The sequence below is a fragment of the Centruroides vittatus genome, unplaced genomic scaffold, assembly GCF_030686945.1.
Source record: "Centruroides vittatus isolate TY-2023 unplaced genomic scaffold, ASM3068694v2 scaffold_386, whole genome shotgun sequence".
Taxonomy (NCBI): Eukaryota; Metazoa; Arthropoda; class Arachnida; order Scorpiones; family Buthidae; genus Centruroides; species Centruroides vittatus.
In genome coordinates, this window is record NW_027122706.1 from 2,556,193 (window position 1) to 2,575,565 (window position 19,373).

Sequence of the window (19,373 nt, forward strand, 5' to 3'; positions counted from 1 at the left end):
TAATAGCATCAATCCCCTTAATAAACAAACCTCCCTGCAAAATTTCATAAATTTTCGACAAAAAGCACAAAAGTTATTAAATTGCCATCAAAATAAAATATGCATGTAATTGTGTCTTCTATAAATATGTAGTTATGTAAATCTATTGTAAAATACATATATGTAAGTTACATCCAAGCTTTCAGTTGTGTTTTATTGATGTTATATACATTTTTTTAAAATTAATGAAATGTATGTAAATGTATGGGAAATGGCAATTCACAATACAACCATTTATGATACAACCACTATTTGATGGTACACATTATATACATAACCTGGGGTACACTTGTATAACAAAAATTCATTCTATATATAAATGTTGAAATATAAGAATTTTATACAACAAAATTGCCAGCACCTTTGAGCCAGCCAATACTTATTATTTAAACTAAAAACTGAGAAAATACTTCTACTACACTAAACTGTAACTCTAATTTTTTAACTGAATATTTAATGATGCACTTTTTTTTAGTCATTAACTGCCAGCATTTCAAATAAACTGTTTTTCAATTTAAATTTCTCACATATTATAAAATGAAACAGAATAAATTACAAAAGATTTTATTCTATTTGTACTGAGAATATGATCAAATATAGAAAAATATTTCAATAGTGCACACATTTTTCAATAATTGTCCTTTAATCAATTAGTTTAGTTTAGTTAGTTCATTGATATGTTTCTTAAATAATTTGTATGTATTTTATAAGTTGCCATAAGTTTAAAACCAGAAATTGGGACATTTTAGCAAGCTAGCATTGTGATAAAATTTGATAGATACCCAGAATTATGGAGGCAGTAGCTCTTCTGGAAACTAAGTGAATAATTCTAATTAGTCTAATTTTATTAAATCATCATTTATATAACATTTTTATTTTATTTGTTGAATCAACTGTACTGTTTGAAATTCATATTTCAACTAAATTTTTGTCAGAAAATCCAGCTGTTCCCATTGTGAACATAGTCAAACTCATGGACATGACTAAAAATAAAGATCTCTCCTCTTAGCCCTACAAAGCAGAGAATAAAAAAATAAATAAATCAATAAAAACATAACAATTGATTTATTGTTAATGACTGCACAAAACCATCAATAACTTGAAGCCATTGTACAGCACTACATAGGACCAACAGACACATGATGCATACACTACAGATTACTAAAGGTGTACACATGAGGATAGGTGGCATATGCATGTATTACTATACAATACATACAGACACCTACCACTTGTAATTCTTATTTGATTGTTTTTAATACAAATCGGAATATTTTCAGACAGAAATGGGCAAGTGGGACATTTCAGAAAAATTTTCTGATCAGGATGAAGTATTTGTCCAAATCAGACAAATACCAAAAAAATCTGGATATTTATGGCAACCTTAATTATACACTTTGTTTTTGTAACATTGTTAACTAGATATTTCATTATAAATATGTATTTCGAGACCGTGTCTTCTTTTTATTTGTATTTATATTCACTACTAGGTGTAAAAAAGCCTTGTGTCTCCTAACACACCTAGTAGTGAATGTAAATATAGATATTTCATTTTGAAATGAAATGAGCCCTGATTGAAATTATCTTGAAGGTGAATGCAATGAATCCAAAATTTTAAATAATTTTTGAATGAACTGTATGAAGCAGTTTCTCTTAATATTAAAAACTTCAAAACATTAAAATATTATTTAATCAATCAACTATACCATATTTGAAGTAATTTTTATAAATACTTACATCAATAACATGACCAAATACACGCTCTTTATTGAATGTTACAACATTTAAACATGCAACAGCATGTTTTGCTTGTTTCACGGTACCATTTTCAGCAAAGTTTTGTAATAAAGGCAGTAAACGTCTGTAAAAAAATAAATGGGATATAGTAATAAGACAAATAATTCTTGATTATATGATAATTCTTAATCATTTATTAAAAAAGCATTATATTAATAAAAGATATTATTTATGAGTAGTATTTATAGAGAATATAATGCATGCCAACTACAAATATAAAGACAGAGAAAAAACTGTTTCAAGAATAATTAAGGAATTAACCAAAGATTATATTTGGAAGCTACTTATAATTTTTGCTTAATTCTTTACTGATTAAATTTGGTGTCTAAATCAATGTTTTTTTTTTATTGTTTATTAATTTTATTCTTTAGATATTTTATTTATAAATACAAATTAATAGCACAAGCATATTAATATATTTTTTGACATATTCAAAATATTTATTTAAAATTTGTTATTTTTTCCTATAGACAAACTTTCAACATTTCTCTATTATATACTAAAAGTTGAAATTTTATAATTACATTCAAAATTAAAACATACGCTGAGAAATTTGGATGATTATTTTCAATTTCTGAACCAATATTGGTGAAAATCTGTAAAGTAAGGTCAGCTGCTGTTTCATCTTCAGATCGTAAAAAGTTCATTAATTCTTCATAGACTTCTTCACCATGGAATGTTTCTGGAAAAACTCCTGACAGTATCTGAAAAATTAAAATATACTGGTTGGTCTACATATTAAATTAGCAATATATGTATAAAATTATATCACAATGATTTCCATGTTATCTTTGTAATATTATAATAATCTCAAATTTAATAAAAATTTCAAAATTTAATGTAACTCTAAACATTTATAGAATAAGTATCAAAAGACCATAAATCTAAAATTAATTCAAGATCTAAACATTATAAATAAAAAATTTGTATAAATTAATTCAATTCAATTTTAATTAAACTATAGGGATTCCCTTTTTATGTAAAATAATGGGGAATTTCTGAAGGCCTATTTTTTTTAAATTTTAAATCCAACTACTAAAGATTTTTTTCCCCAAGATGATGTGGCATCTTGGTATTTTAAAAATCTATCATGCCATCTCTCTTGCATATTTCATCAGATACTGTATCTTGAACAGGTTAACAATCTTTCCTACTAAACTTTTCTGAAAATCTAAATACACTACTTAACAGAGAAAATGCCACACTTTAAAGGTATGAGCAAAATGAGATACTGTATTTTTGTGGAATGACCAGCATGCCAGTTTAAGTGAGGTTATGGATCCCTCTCTAGAGGGTGCATTAGAAAAAAACAAGAGTTATTATTCTAAAACCATGAAACTGTCAGCATTACATCAATAACTATGATTATATGTTTAATTTCTTCATTTTGTCTTCTTTCTAAACACATAAAATACTCTTGGAATTCTAAAAGTAAAAAAAGCACTTTTAGAATTCCAAGAGTATTTTTTAAGTTTATTTTATTGTTATTTGATTCAAAAATGCAAAAATAAACATTAAATTTAAGAAACTCTCTGTAAATTATCTCAGTTTACATTGATTAACATTGGCTTTGTGTGAAATTTGAAGGGAAGGTGTTATTTTTTAGGTGGGGTAGAAGGTCAATGTAGCCTACACTGACTGACTACTTTTGCTACTAATGTCAGTAAGCTGTTAATTGTTTTATTATCTTGTAAAGGAAAACTCTCTTCCTGATTTTAAGTCAGTTAAATTAAAATGTTATTATTTTATTGTACTGGAAAGTATGTTTTCTTTAACATTTAATTAATAACTAGTTTTGTTAGTTCTGATTAATTTTATATTTTAGTTGCAGTTTAACTGACACTCTGGTAACCCTGAGGTTTCTGGCATGTTGGTCTCCCTCATTTATATGTAGCATGGTGGTCATTTTGCAAAAATACAGTAAAATGTTGAGGTTTTATATAAATCAAATGGCCAAATTTACAGGGTAACTTGGCCTGAACCAATAGGTTTATAGCTTGCATATTAGATGATACATTTGGCAACATGGCATGAGATTGAGTATATAGGTCCTTCAATTGTGTCCTGAGGAATTGCAAACTATGTGATATTAACTAGGGTACACAATTCATCAGGTATCACAATTCACGTTCTCAACTAGAGAAAGATTTGTAGATTGTGCTAGCCAAGAAAGCACCTAGACACCACTTTGAAGGAACTGTCTGCCTGTATATGAAAAGAATAAATGAAGTAATAAAATTACTGTAATTTAATTCACTTTTAATTATAAAAAAACTCTTAATACTAGAAATTCCCCCTTCAGGCATGATGAAATACTTTCTATGAGAAAGTAGAGTTTGAAGAATAGAGAAGAGTAGCAATTTCAAGAAATTCAAGAAGAGTAGCTAATATTTCTACAAATTAAGTACCCTATATTTTCTGTCAGAACATAATTGATGTGTGATGATAAATTTTAAATAACAGTCTTGTTAGATCATTACCTCCAAGTGGATAATAGAATGTCATGTGGTCACATAGAAAAGTTTTTAAATAAGTTGCTATAGAAGTGACATGATGTGACATTTTTAAAATGTAATGTTTAAAATTTAAATTTAATAAAGTAAATTTAAAATTATGCCATTTACCAAAATATTTAAAAATGCAACTTAAAGTAAATGACATCACTGAACTGAAATCAATAAAACTTTTTTTATAGCTAATAGCTAATATTTCTGCAAATTAAGTAATCTGTACTTTCTATCAAAACATAAAATATAATCAAAACTTCACCTCGATTGGACAAAAACAGCAGGAGTTATAGTGAATTCACAACACACACATACAGACAATGATTTTTATATTATTAGTTTTCATCATAATTTCTTAAATTTAATAAATCATAAATAAAATATTTGAATAAAAATAAAGATAAAATGAATTATTATTTACCAATAATAACTGAAGACCTTTTACAGCAGAACTAATAAGTCCAAGTTCAGCATCAATTTCTCCAATACCCACAAGTGAATCTTTTACATAGCGCAGCAACATTTTTATTCCATCTCTGTCGACCATAACAGGGGCAACTCTCTCAAGTAGATGCTTTATAGTCATATAAAAACTATTTGTATGAACAGGAAGCCCAAGACTTTTCAAAACTTCTTTCTAAAAATAAAATTATCTATGTTATTATTAAAGTAATGATATAACAAAATTTAACTTACTTCAGTAAACTGCACAATTCAATTCTTAGCTAAATTTTTTAAAATCAGTGTTCAGTAATTTAGAATACTATAAAAATATTAAAATAATGATATCAACTAATTGATTTAACCAATCACTTAATTTTGGTATATTAGTATATGTGTATATAGTTTAAAATATTTTAGCAAACTGATCATAGAAAACATTATTATTATTATTAAACTAATATATTGTAATGTCATTCACAAATTAAATGATAATCCAGATTTGTAATTTGTGTTGTAAATTAAACTTTATTATATTTTATATAATAAAATTATTTTAAAAATTAAAAATAAATAGCTATTAAACCAATAACTTATACATTTCTATTGTTAAATTTCAGTCCCCAACTTAAGACTACCTGACTTGCAACAATATGTAACTATAACAGCTGAAACTATTATATTAAAAATTTATTTTAGAGTCCCAACAATCAGTTGCACTTACTGATGTCACAAAATGACAAACATTAAATATAATATTGTAACAGGTAATAAACACACACACACCTATTTTATTTCTCTCTTAAACATTAAGACTTTTTAAAGACTTTCAAGCATTTCTAAGAAAACTTTTAAATACTTATTTCAAGGTCTTTAATGAACAGATGATCAAAGAATGGAGTAGAGCAAGGACTGCATTCTAATCATTATCTTTTGAAGAGACAAGAATACAGTTCCAGATTGGGTCTTCTGATCTCCCAAGAGATCAGAAGACCCAATCTGGAACTGTATTATGAAAGAATGCATTAAATATTTCAACCCGTTATTTTTATCATAAATATTTTAACAGTAATGTACAGCTGGATTTGCTACAGTTGAGAATACCTTAGCAGAACTTATACAATATATCGTGTGTTTTTACTCCCTTTTACAGACTGTCAATTTCACAAAAGATCATACTTTTATTGCATTTCTTGTAACATGATGAACTTTGAATACTATATGATGATTTTAAGCATTTTAAACATGTTTGTAAACATACTTTTTACAATTCTTAATGTTTATATATTTGTCTTATTGTTATTATCATATCATCAGGGTCTATACAGATAATTCCATCTCTGATTCCCTGACCAATTATGATATTATTCCCTGATCTATTAAAGTCTCTGCATTTTCCCTTTCCATTGAGTAATATTTGACCAAGTCTATTTAAAGTCCATTTGTACTGTACAAATTTATATAATTTTTTTTATTAAAAAACACTTTATTCACTTACAAAAAATGAAAAATGTTACATAAAATTAATCATTTAATTAGCTACATTATTTCTATGTCATATAAAAAATTTAATGATTTTTAAAAAAATTAATTCTTAAATTTTATTTATGTAGGGAAAAGACTCATGTGGTATCATAAAATCAAGTTTTCTTAAGACAAGAGGCAAGAAATTCAAAATAATCTAAACAGAATAAACCACACACTCCATGAGAGGAAGAAATTGCTTATTGTGTGCTATTTTTGGTCCAGCACAGACTCATTCAAGGCCATTACATTTCTTCCCATCACTTCCTGAAACTTATAATGGGAACAGCAGTTTTGATGGGAAAGGAAGTCGTTGTCGATGATGATTTTGTAAACACGACTTTAACTCTATGGGGATATTTTGATATACTTCCAAAAAATGTGGACTTCTGAAATTCCATGGGCTATCTGAAGATAAAAATTTGCAGTTAGAGAGAAAACATCACAATCATCAATCTGTCAAAACTGGCAGGATTATTATCTCCATATAATGCATGTGGCCAGCAGTGAAAAATTCAACAAATAAAAATACATAAATTATGTGAGGTCCACCATGCAGTTCAAAATGTCCCACACAATATCGTTAAGCCAAGTGACAGTTCTTTGCCTCTCCCATGGCATCAACTGACTGCAAATGATTAACCAGATGTCGCATAGGTCAAAAAAATTGGGAGAGTTATGTATGGAACACAATTACAATCATTTAAGGCATGAATCCATTTTTGTGTTTTTAGAGGAAGGATAAGATGTAAATGAATAAAGTCTTGGTAGTTATCAAGAGTTACTATCTATTGGTTCACACTTGAAGTATTCACACCAGAATTGATGCACTTGATTTTCTTATGCTATCTATACAACCTGCATTGTTTGGCATTAGTCATTTCAGGCTTTTCTAATTCATTTTAATTTTTTCTTTCCAATGATATACATTTCTTACATTTCTGTTCATATTTCCTTTGCAATTTCTTCAACATTATGAAAATGTTCTTCAACTCGCACACTTATTGGCTTATAAGTTTACAAATTTTATTTTATTGGTTATTATTTCTGAATAATGTTGTAGATCCTGTAATATTGTCATTCTGTACAAATCAAAACCAATTTCAACGTCCTATCTCCTCATAATCCAAAGTTATACACTGACCAAACACTGTACAGCACCACTATTTTCAGTGTTCGCATGCAACCCCAAACCCCTCACAGCTGCATACCCCAATTCTAATACACACACAAATCACCTAAACAATAAAATTTTAATTGTTAGATTATCATTTATAGTTTGCAAGATATAAGCACAACAAATCTTGCCATTCTTTTAGTTGCTCCAGTTTTCATATACCTGCCTACACAAAACCCAATTTAAAGACACATTCAGATCAAATAGGAGCAAGAGCAACAGATGGATTCTGCAGTATTTGCAGATTCCCTGACACTTGATGCCATTCCCTAACTTTTTCTGTTAAAAATGTTCCCTGACTTTCCAAGTCTGTAAGGACCCTGTATGATCCTTTTACATCTATTTTATGTATTTTACTTGGTTTATTCATATTTATATTTTTATGTATTTTATTCAAATTTACTTGTTAAACAAAGGGACGATATCGTATATCTTATACCTGATATTTTCTTTTGTAACTGTGATAAATAAATAAAATTATTTTAAAGTTAAATTTTATTTAATATTTAACTATACATAGTGTTTTTGTCATATAAGCATAAAAGAAATTATTACTTCAACAGAAACTAAAATTTTATCATAGCATGCAATCACAAGCAGTTTTTTTTTTTAGGCATGGCAGCATGTATAAGATTACCAGTATTATTCTGCTGATTTTTCATATGTAATTGCCATTCCTCAAATTTGATGATCTAAAAACTCTTGTAATGTGTTTTCTCTGCACATGCCAAAGTTCAACATCATAAGTTGTTTTTGAGATATAGTTAACTCATATTAATACAAATTGATAGTGTAACAGTAGTTAGTTCACTTTATTGAAAATTTGTATTAATGATTTTCAGGTTAAAGGTCAAGGTTGTCTAATTTAGGAAATTACAGCTTAATAGACAATCAAAATCTCTAAACTATAATATTTTCAATTAATTTACTAAATAAAGTTAAATTTATTTACAAAAACAAATTAATGTTCTAAATGATTTTCAAATCAAACAAAACAAAGAGAAGACTATTCACTGTTTAAATGTGGAGCAATATGTCAGAGTAGTTAAACAAAGTAGTTAAAAGAAATCTGTGATTTTTCTGTTTAAGATTTTTGAAAAACTAGAAAATATTTTTTGATGTCAAAAGAGCAAAGGAGCCAAATTTGGCACAAAGTTAAGCTAGTTAACCAAACTAGGCATCACTGTATGCACTCCCTGACATGCAAACTAGCAAATGTTTGCATGGGACTACATCAATTTAAAGAGGTGGACATCTTTAAACTTTAACCCCTATTTTTTAAGTACAATAGACTGTCTGCTAAAACCAGATGTTTGACTGCTCTAAAATTGGAGGGCAAACCTGTCTTTGCTTACTAGAAGAAAATCTATTCTACTCAAAATGAAACATTTATTACAGTACCAATTTCTATTATTCATGCCAAAAAGTGTAAAAAAGCAACTGTTATCAGAAATAGGGTTATTTCTTGGGGGTTATGAAAGTAATTTACTGTTTGGTTTAATGATTGTGATAAAATTTTTGTTTGCTTTATTGCATGAAAATTAATGTTCTGACAATGTTTGCTGTTGCCCTGAAATTTTGCCAGGGCAACACCAAAATTCACTGTAATGTGAGAATTTGCTTTATCAGTGTTCGTATTAAGGAAAATTGACAGTATAGAATAATGTCCTAGACCAAGTTCTCTATGGAAGCCCTTCAAACTATGCAACAACTGGGGCTAATGTGAAACAAATTCTGATGAAAATAAATGATAGGAGAAGGATTGTGGTGTTTCTCAAAATGATCAGAAAATGATTTCTCTATATTTTTTTGGCACAAAATAAACCCACAAAGCATTTTATTACTTATTATTTATTTTATTATTTTATTAATGCAAGCTAATGCATTGTAATATTTCATAATAAAATATCTGAAAAAACTGAACATCAGCAAAATAAAAAATAAATAAAACAGAGGTGGAAGTAATAAAAGCTAATTTTCAATTTGTCAATTGAACACAAGTCATTTTCATGTCAAGTATAAGCACTTCTCATGTGACTGTGGAAGCAGCTGAAAACCTTCTACATATGTGTTCTTAAAGTATCTTTATGTCATAAAAAAACGTAATGTTTCCATTAAACAATTCATTTTACAGCAAAAGTGAATTAAACTTTTTGTTTCTTTAATTTGAAAATGATTTCAATTGCATGAATTTGAAATTTCAACAATTAATGCTATTTTTACAAAAACAATGACTAGCCAGTTGGAACTAATATTCTAGTGTTTCTTATGACTTATCGCCTCTATCATTTGAGCCCAGTTTTATATAAATTCCTGATTCACCATTCATGGCATTCTCTTGTTAGTAATTACATGGTTTGAGTTGGATTAAGTTATATGTATCAAGTTTATCAGTTTGTAAAATGATTTATTCTAATGATTTCCTGTATGTAATTATAATATAATAACAAATTCTAATAATTTAAAATCTACTTTATAATACTTACCACACTATATTCTGCATCACTGCAAGATACACATCCCCTAAAAATTGCATCCATATGTGATCTTACTCGAGAATTATTTTCTAACAAATTGCAAAATTTCAGAATATATTCTTGAGCTTTGATTGGTTCCAAAAGATTTTCTGCATCAAAATGATAAAACAAAACTTAATATACACAAATATATATAAGTCTTTTAAATGTACTATAATATCAAATTAATATATTGGATATTATAGATCATTTAAAAGACATATTATAGTACATTTATATTATTAAATGTAAAAAAAAATTTATAAAAAATTTAAATTTTTAATAAACTACTTTGTTTCCAAATATTGATGTCAACAATATTGATGTCAACAGTAGCTTTGAAAATGCATACTCTGGTGCAGGGGTCGCAACCTTTCAGAGGTGTTGTGCCAAATCCAAGTTATAATGTTATTCTGAGTGCCGACATGATTTTACCAAGTTTGTTATATATATTATTAAAATTAATCCACTTATAACTGACTTCAAAAATGTATAATTTTGAAGTTAAGTTGTTAATTGAATTATGTTCTTACATGTGAAGTGCTTTCATAACACATAGATGACAACACAAAGCATAAATGCATGCACTGTAATAGAAATATACAAACAACAGATTTGTTTTTAATGTGGCACACCCTTTGCTGAATTATGACTTCTATTTAAATGTGTAATTAATAATTAAAATATAATTTATACTACATTTCCATTCAATCAGAGTGTCACTGAAAATCTTTCCACGTACCAAGTTTGGCACGTATGCCATAGGTTGCCAACCCCTGCTCTAGTGCAATCTTATGAGACAACAAATTCAAGGCAATTTCACGATTGCAGTTGTCTTGATTTTCCATTTGATAATATACCACGAAAATATATTGTATGAACAGAACAATTTCCAAATATTATAATAAGGTACAGTACATTAAATATAAAACTATTATTTTATTATATAATTAGGCTTATAATTTATATAATCAATTAAATTGGTTTTTTCAATCCTTCATTATCAATTTAGTACAAAAACAGAAATAAATTTCTAATTAACTAATCAAAATTCATTTTCTCTAAGACTGCAGTTTAGATCAAATAGAGACTAATTTATTTTTAATCATTAATTCTTAACAGCCATATTCACCACCTCAAATTAAATCTAGAGTAAAATTTAAATTGCAAGATCACTGTAGTCAAATTCTGATTTTGATTTCTCTGTTAGTATTTTTATTCAGGACAATACAACCCATATAAAATATAAAGCATTAAAATTTAACACTTTCAGTCTTTATAAATTTTCATTAATTTCATTATATTTCAATATTTTAATTACTTGCAATTTTTGAATCTCTAAACACTTGTGATAATTAAATATCTCATATTTTATTTCTACATAAATAAGAATATGCTATGTATGAAAAATCATGTTTCATATGAAAATATTTGAAAACACATGACTTGCTTTGCCTATAAGAGCATACCTCACACATAAGAGAATGCTCTTGTATGTCATCTTCTTTTGGCTTATAAGCCCTGCTGTGACAATATAAATTAAATGTAAATGTACTGATATAGTAATTATTTACATCTTTGAGGTAACCATTATTAAAAATAGAAAGTCAAAATAAAAAAATGCATCTGATACTATAAAAGTTTTTTTAAAATAGTAAGATTTTTAGATACTTTACATAATATAATGCCAATTTGTCCCATCTACAGGAGTATGCTCTTGTAATGTGTGGAAATACAGTAATAACTTGCATTAAGTTTTGTAACTTTTTATTCCAGAAGATATGTAGTTGCACAAAACTATGAACATGTAAAATTTATTATTCTAATAAACAATTAAGAAAAATACAGTTTAGATGTTAAATTTTCATATAAAATTTTATAAAAATATTTGTTTAAAATGTATTAGAGGTAAAAATGTCAAGATGATAAAATTATGTAAATTTCTTATTACTTTCTGATTTTGTATTTTATAATCCACAAATAAATGTACATGGAAATTTTTTAAAAAATGACAGTTGCATCTTATTAAAGCATAAAGTAAGAAATAGAAATAAATTGCTTTCTTAAGCTTTAATTTTAGATATTGTACTTTTTACAAATATCATTTAATTTAGAATTTTTCAATGATGATACTTTCATCAGTTGACATAAATCTTAAAATATGAAATATTTCTTTCATTTAAAATTATCATAATTTCATAATCTATACTTTTTCTTTCTTTCTTTGGAAATTTTTGTAATTCATCAGATAATGAAAACTGAATAAATTTTCATGCAAGTTTAATAAAATATTTAAAAAACTACCTTTCATTATACATAAAATATATTTTTTCATGTTTTATTGAAATGTAAAAAATTAATAGATTGAACAATACAAAGAAATAACAAAATAATTTATTGGCTTGATTTAAAGGATGCTGTTGTTAAATCAGGACAGTTCTTTCTTGCTTACAGACATTACTAATGTAAAGGTTAGTAGATATATTACAAGTTTGTAAACATTATCTGTTATTCTTAACACTTTATTATTAACTAGAGTTTATTAAATTATTTTTATTTAAAAAATTTGAATTTGGCAAATTCATAATGCAAATTTATATTATTACTTTAGTTAAGAAGAAATATTTAACTGAAATTCATATTTTTGAAAGGGATGATGATTGCAATATCCAGAAAATAAAAAACAACAATTTTTCAAAATTTTGATAAAAATCATCAAAAATTTTACATCTTAATAAAGAAGTTAAAATATATACTTATTCACTATAATCCATTTTCAGAAAAGCAAATATAAATAAAGATTTTTGATAAGTTCTTTATTTGAAATTATAGATGATTGTTTACCTGAATAGTAGCAACCTTTTCAGAATTTTATAGTGAAGGTTAAATCTTATAATAAATCTTTGGGATTACACATGTATTTTGTTATACTGAACTTTTGTTATAATAGATAAAGAAAAGAAAACAAATTATATGCACTTTTTATTTGAAACAGTTATGCATATACTATTAATCATTAAAAAATTTTTATTTGATTGATAAGTGTAGTAATTTGATATTATATTTCTAACCATTAATACCATTAAAACAAAGCTTTCAACACTATTTAACCATTGAAAAATATTTTCAGCATCATAAATAACAGAGAATAAATCTGCATAAATTTTTCTCATCAATTTGCTCAATTAAAATTGTAGATAATGTCATATTTTCTTGCAAAATTGTTTTCTTCTTCTCAACATCTATTTTTTTCAGAACTGTTAATTTTATTTTTAACGTAAATTGACAGTGTACCTCATTTTTTTTTTTCTTTTTTTGTTCATTTTAATCACAAGATAAACATAAAATTAATTAGCTTTGTAATGATTATAAGTTTCAATAACAATAAAAATGTAAATGACAGAAAAACTATAAATATTTTCACTAAGAACACTGTAGGAACAGTGTTCCTACAGTGTTCTTAGCTACTTTTAGCTACAGTGTGCTTAGCTACAGTGTTCTTAGCTACTTTTGCAAAATTTGTACCAGCTGAGCTGGTACAAATTTTGCAAAAGTAGCTAATCTCTATGTATCTACAGAACAGAAGTTTTAAGCATGGTGATAAAATAATATTTGTTTTCATGGATTATTGATTTTGTTAAAATGAGATACCTATGTTTGTTCACATACAAAAAAATGTTTGTTATTCTAAAAATTTTATTACAGAATTTGACCAGTATATACGATAACAATTCATTTAGTCAAAACATAAATGATTGGGACATTCTCTTCACATCTCTTCCTCACAAAAAATTTAGATTAATAATATTCCTTGAAATAAAAAAATCTAGCTTAAAATAATTTATCTTACTATATTGCCTAGACTTCATTATTTTAAGAGGTATTTTTAACCTTTAACTTAAAAAACTGTTAATGACCTTACTTAAATTTTAAAATATCCTTTAATTAGTTTTCTTTTACTTTTTCTTAATTTTTCAATATTCAGCAATTAATAGAAAATTGTGATTGAACAAATTTTGCAATTAATTTTTTCACTAAATCAAATAAAATAAAATTTATTAACTAATCCTTTAATTTTATATTTATTAAAGAGATCTCAGATAAATAAAATAAATTAAAAATTTATATTTACATTTAATTATTACTTACTAGACAATCCTAATACTTTAGTTACAATAATTTTATCTCTTTCTTCACTTTTAGGTGTTGTTAACATGTCTAATATATTTCTAACTTGATTTCTCACCCTAAATTAATTTTATTAATAATTAAACATTTTTAACTTTTTAAAATAAAATCAAGAAAAAAAAAAGCATACTTACATATTTTGTGACTTTAATAATTCATTAAAAGCTCTAGACAATGAACAATATCAATTAAAATGTAATAAATTATGTCAATATCAAGATTAATTATTCTATAATTTTAAAGATAATAACTTAATAAAAGAATGAAGCTTAAATTTTTATATAAAAACATAAAGTATCACTTAAAACACAAAAACACTCTTTCAAGTTGTTTTTTAAAAAGATATTTAAATGACAAAATTGAATACAATATACAGTAAAGCATCAAAAATCTGAATTTGTCCATTGAAAAATAGATATTAACTCTTTCAATGGTAACTTTGTTGTTGATGTTACTTTGCTTGTGTTCTTTTGTCCTTGCACTGTTGATGTTCTAACATTTCTTATTATGTTAACATTTGCATAAACACAAATGACCATTATTAAATAATAACTGTATCATATTAAACAATTTTGATATTTAATAAAGTGACTAATTGTAATAAGTAATTACTTAAATTAAATATATTATTAAACTTACTTTGCTGCATAATCATCAACCATTACAAAGAGTTGATATAACTTTTTAACTCTTTCTTCAAGAGGACTTTGATATGGAACTAAACAAGTGTGTAATATCCTTTCTACTAATAATCTGCAAAAATTTTAAAATGAAATAATTAATTAATTAATTAAGTACATCATCATTATGTAAATAATGTTTGATTCTATGTAATTAATTAAGCATAATATCTAAATTTTGTAAAATATTGTAATTATTTGTGATTTCCAATTAGTATATACCTGAGGTTGATCATAGTAATAAATACAACTGAGAAGGGGATGAAAGATCATCTAATGAAACCTTTAATAATCTTGTATTTTTTGCAGCATTCAGTCTTAAATAAAAGGTAGTGCTGCAATATGTTTTTACATAATCCTATGTGTTCAAAAAACTGTTGAGACACCTAATTTTGTGTTTGTCTTCAAACATATCTATTAATATAACGTAATCCTGAAGTTTGTTATCATAGGCATGAACCCCTCCTGGCTGTTTTGGGAAAGGTTCTGGATGCTCTAATGGGAGGACGGATCCTCCATCACTTGGAGAAAACGAATGCACTTCACTCATCCCAATATGGGTTCAGGAGAAATAAGAGTGCCCACCAAGCAATAGGTAAGATCCTTGATTATGTTCGTGACGCCAAAAGCGACGGAAAACACACGATGATGATCTTGATTGATTTTAAGGGCGCTTTTGACTACGCGTGATGGCCTGCTATCCTGACTAATCTTGCAAATCTCAACTGTCCAGCCAACATCCATGGGCTCCTCAGAAGTTATTTATCAGGGCAAACTGCCCTAGCAATAGAACAAGAAACCATAATGTACAAAACTGCTATTACTAGGAGCTGCCCTCAAGGTTCCAAATCAGGTCCAACGCTATGGAACATTCTTTACGATGGGCTTCTCAACTCTATCAATACCTCTCACTTCCCTGGCAATCCTTATCTGCAAGGTTATGCAGATGACACTGTCGTCCTGCTTTCTCACCAAAATTATGAGGTTCTTCAACAGCACACTAACAATCTCCTACAAAGTATTCTCAACTGGAGTGAGGACAATTACCTCATCATTAACCATAATAAAAGTTACTGTATGGTCTTTCCTAAAGAGAATCCATTACGTAAAAAACCGACCATCCGTATCAAGGGCCAAAGGATTCAATGTGTCAATAGTATGAAATACCTTGGGATAATCCTTGACCCCAAACTGACCTGGAGGGATCACACTCAATATGTGTACAATAAGGCAATTCATGTCACCCACTCCCTCAGGAGTATTGCCAGGAACTACTGGGGGCTTGATCATCGGACCAGCCAGCTCATCTATACGGGTGCAATTGAACCAATTCTAACCTATGGAAGCGAGGAGTGGGGCTACGCAGCCAACAACATCCATATCAGACGGAAACTGCTCTCCGCACAGCGTAAAGCTGTGATTGCAATCACCAAATCTTATAGGACCGCTCCAACCAATGCCCTCCTGGTCATCGCTGGGCACCTTCCTATTCACCTGGTAATCCTTGCAAGGTATCTAAGGAATCTACTTATGAAACTTCATTTTCATAACATCACCAAACCTGAACTAAGAAAGTTGATCTCCAAAATGCATCTCCCCAACTCCTTCAACAAATTGATTAATGACATTTCTAACTACGAGATAGACCTCAACTGCAATATTAACCGGCTCCACCCTGCAATTTCTCCCACCAATAGGATTAACTTTAATTTACCACCCTCACTTACTGGAGTAAATTTCTTCACTGACGGCTCAAAAACCTGGGATGCTGTGGGCGCCTCTGCTTGCCTGGTCGATAGCACTAAGAAACATCATTGGCAAACTGCTCTTCGCCTGCGTAATCAATGCTCTAACAACCAGGCGGAATCCCTGGCCATCCTTGCCACACTGAAGCATATCAATCAAAATATCTCTTGCTTTTCGGGAAAAACTGTCAACATCATTACAGACAGTCGTGTGGCACTCCATCAGATAAAGAATCGGAACCAAAAACTGCCCATCATTGACAAAAGTCTTAACCTCCTTAATGAAATCAATAACTCAGCCAACATCAATTTCTATTGGGTTCAGAGTCACTCTGGGAATCCTGGTAATGAAAGGGCCGACAGGCTGGCTAAGAATGCCCACAAGATAGCTGACTCCTATGCTTATGAGGCCATCCCTCTCTCTACTCTTCGCAGAGAACTGCACGAACTACTCACTACCATCTGGCAAAAAGAGTGGGATACAGGCACCACCGGCCGGCACACGTACAAATTTCTCCCAAGTGTCAGCACACATCTTAACTTATCCTTCTTCCACACCAACCATGCCATCACTCAGCTTATGACGGCGCACAGGAACTTCTGGGCATACCTTAATCGTTTCCTCGAGAAACGAAACGGTACGTGCAATTGTGACATCGTAGAAGAAGAGGATCCATTCCACGTTTTATTCATCTGCCCCAAGTACACCTCCTACCGCGGAAATCTGCGTAACCTAGTGCAAGTGGAAGGTCATCATTGGCCTTGCAAACTTCAGTGTCCTCCTCTCCTCAACACGGATCTTCCATGGACTAAAAAACTTCTGTAAGCATCTTCCATTAATGAACTTTTACAACGGACGCAGAACAATAACCTAGTTGTCGGACTTATTACTGCTTACATTATAAGGGCTAGCCCCTTTGTGTCCTGCTCCAATCTGCCCCAGCTTATCAATCCTGTTTTTTTAGTGGGCGGACATCTGTTTTTTACTGTACAACTGTTACTTTTCAGAGCGTACGCTTCTCTGTCTACTACACGCTTATTTGTACTGCTCGCACCATTCTTTATTTTCAGGATCTCATCCAATTCGTCCCTGCGTATCGCTCTACTGTTCTCTTCTTCCCCCCTTTTTTCTCCCCCACCCCATTCCCTTCCCCCATCCTTCTCTCACCCTCTCTATCACCCCCTTTCTTATTGGCAACACCCCTGGGTACTCCATTTCTTTCGCACACTATCGCACACTATCATAGGCATGAAAAACTCACCAGATTGAAAAAATCGTCTCCGTATCACCATTGGTTTGATATATGATGATAAATTGCCAGATGTATCAACATTGTCCCATTTTTCACTATTCACAGTGGCTAAAAAACAAAATGCTCATGCCCATAAAAAGGCAACATTTATACTCAGAACTATCAAAATAATAGTAGATAGACTCCATGTCATTTGAATAAAGCCAGATTATTAATTGTTGTTCTCACTTCATCCACCCATTTTTGGATAAATGTCAGTTTTATTTGTTTGTGACTTGAATAAAGTACACTTCAAATGGATAAAGTTGAAAATTAATAAATTGTTATTTGCTTTAATCAAAAGACTTGGAGCATTAGCCAGCTAATCCTAGCTTTATTGATTTATAAACTTTAGCTGTAACATATATCAACATATATAAGGTGTTCTTTTAAGAACCAACTAAATAAACCTGAAAAACAAAAAACTAGCACATATAAACTGGAACTATACTAACAAAATTCACATCTAAATGCTAATTCCAGCAGTAAATAAACAAGAAACTTTAATGTTTGAACGTTTTCGGCTTCTTTTAGAGGCCCTCCTCAGGAATGTACAGAAAAACAGTTCTATCATTTGAAAATTCTTTAACCATCATGTTCCAATTTTTAAAAATGTTTAATGATGTACTGTATGATATAAAAATCATTATGTTTAAACATAAAATTATATTTTAAATAAAGCTACAAATAAACTCATTATTATTATTATTATTGTTATTATTATAGCATTGTAAAAAAATTAGTGTGATGTAAATGATGTAGAAATTGTTTTCTTTTACATAGCAGAAAGACGAATATTTAATTACACACAAAATTATTGTTTTGCTTGTGGCATTGTAAATAATATTTCCATGATTGTGGAACCGGAATACAATCAGAGTTAATGCAACTTCCCTTTATGCTTTCTATATAGGTCTCAAGCATCTCCAACAAGCGTAAGTCGTATTGGTCAAAGGCCCTATGTAAAAGAGTAGCTTCATCCCAACATGGAGAAATCCCGTGTTCGGTAGCAAGATGAAGCTACTCTTTTACATCCTGATGCAAAATTCACCAAGTTGAGGTCTGTGAAAGGTCAAGTTCTTGGACATGACGAGGAATTGACTGCCAAAGATTATCCTGCACACTCTCGTTCACTGCAGCAATGTTTTCTGCAGACCTCACGTTTCAACAATGTATGGGTGTTGTTTGATTGTTTACTGAACCAGTTGATTTGAATTTGTTTACCAAACTACAAATAGTTGATGCAACAGGACAACTGTGTGCACCGTAAAAATCACATAGTGCACGGAACATAGCTCTAACTGAGTACTCATTTTGATAGTAAAGTTTAATAATTTGCACATGTTGCTCAATACTGTAATTTTCCATGATGATTTTCCCAACATTAATTACTATAACCTCCAAATTTGACAGCTGTAGCTTCACTAACATGGCCACTATACACTGTCAAAGTTCGAGCACCCCCCA

At 28.9% G+C, this 19,373-nt stretch overlaps 1 protein-coding gene across 2 annotated transcripts in view; it reads right to left on the bottom strand.

Annotated features, from left to right (window-relative positions):
• The window catches only part of pds5 (cohesin associated factor B pds5), a 128,048-nt gene that overhangs the window by 45,765 nt on the left and 62,910 nt on the right, over window positions 1–19,373 (bottom strand). For both annotated transcript variants that reach the window (XM_067286657.1, XM_067286658.1), the window contains exons 13-19: window positions 14,829–14,942; window positions 14,324–14,356; window positions 14,151–14,248; window positions 9,972–10,111; window positions 4,765–4,980; window positions 2,380–2,540; window positions 1,777–1,900 (exon numbers count right to left, since the gene is read on the bottom strand). In XM_067286657.1, coding sequence (XP_067142758.1) covers window positions 1,777–1,900; window positions 2,380–2,540; window positions 4,765–4,980; window positions 9,972–10,111; window positions 14,151–14,248; window positions 14,324–14,356; window positions 14,829–14,942 — 886 coding nt within the window. The remainder of the gene's footprint in view (window positions 1–1,776; window positions 1,901–2,379; window positions 2,541–4,764; window positions 4,981–9,971; window positions 10,112–14,150; window positions 14,249–14,323; window positions 14,357–14,828; window positions 14,943–19,373) is intronic.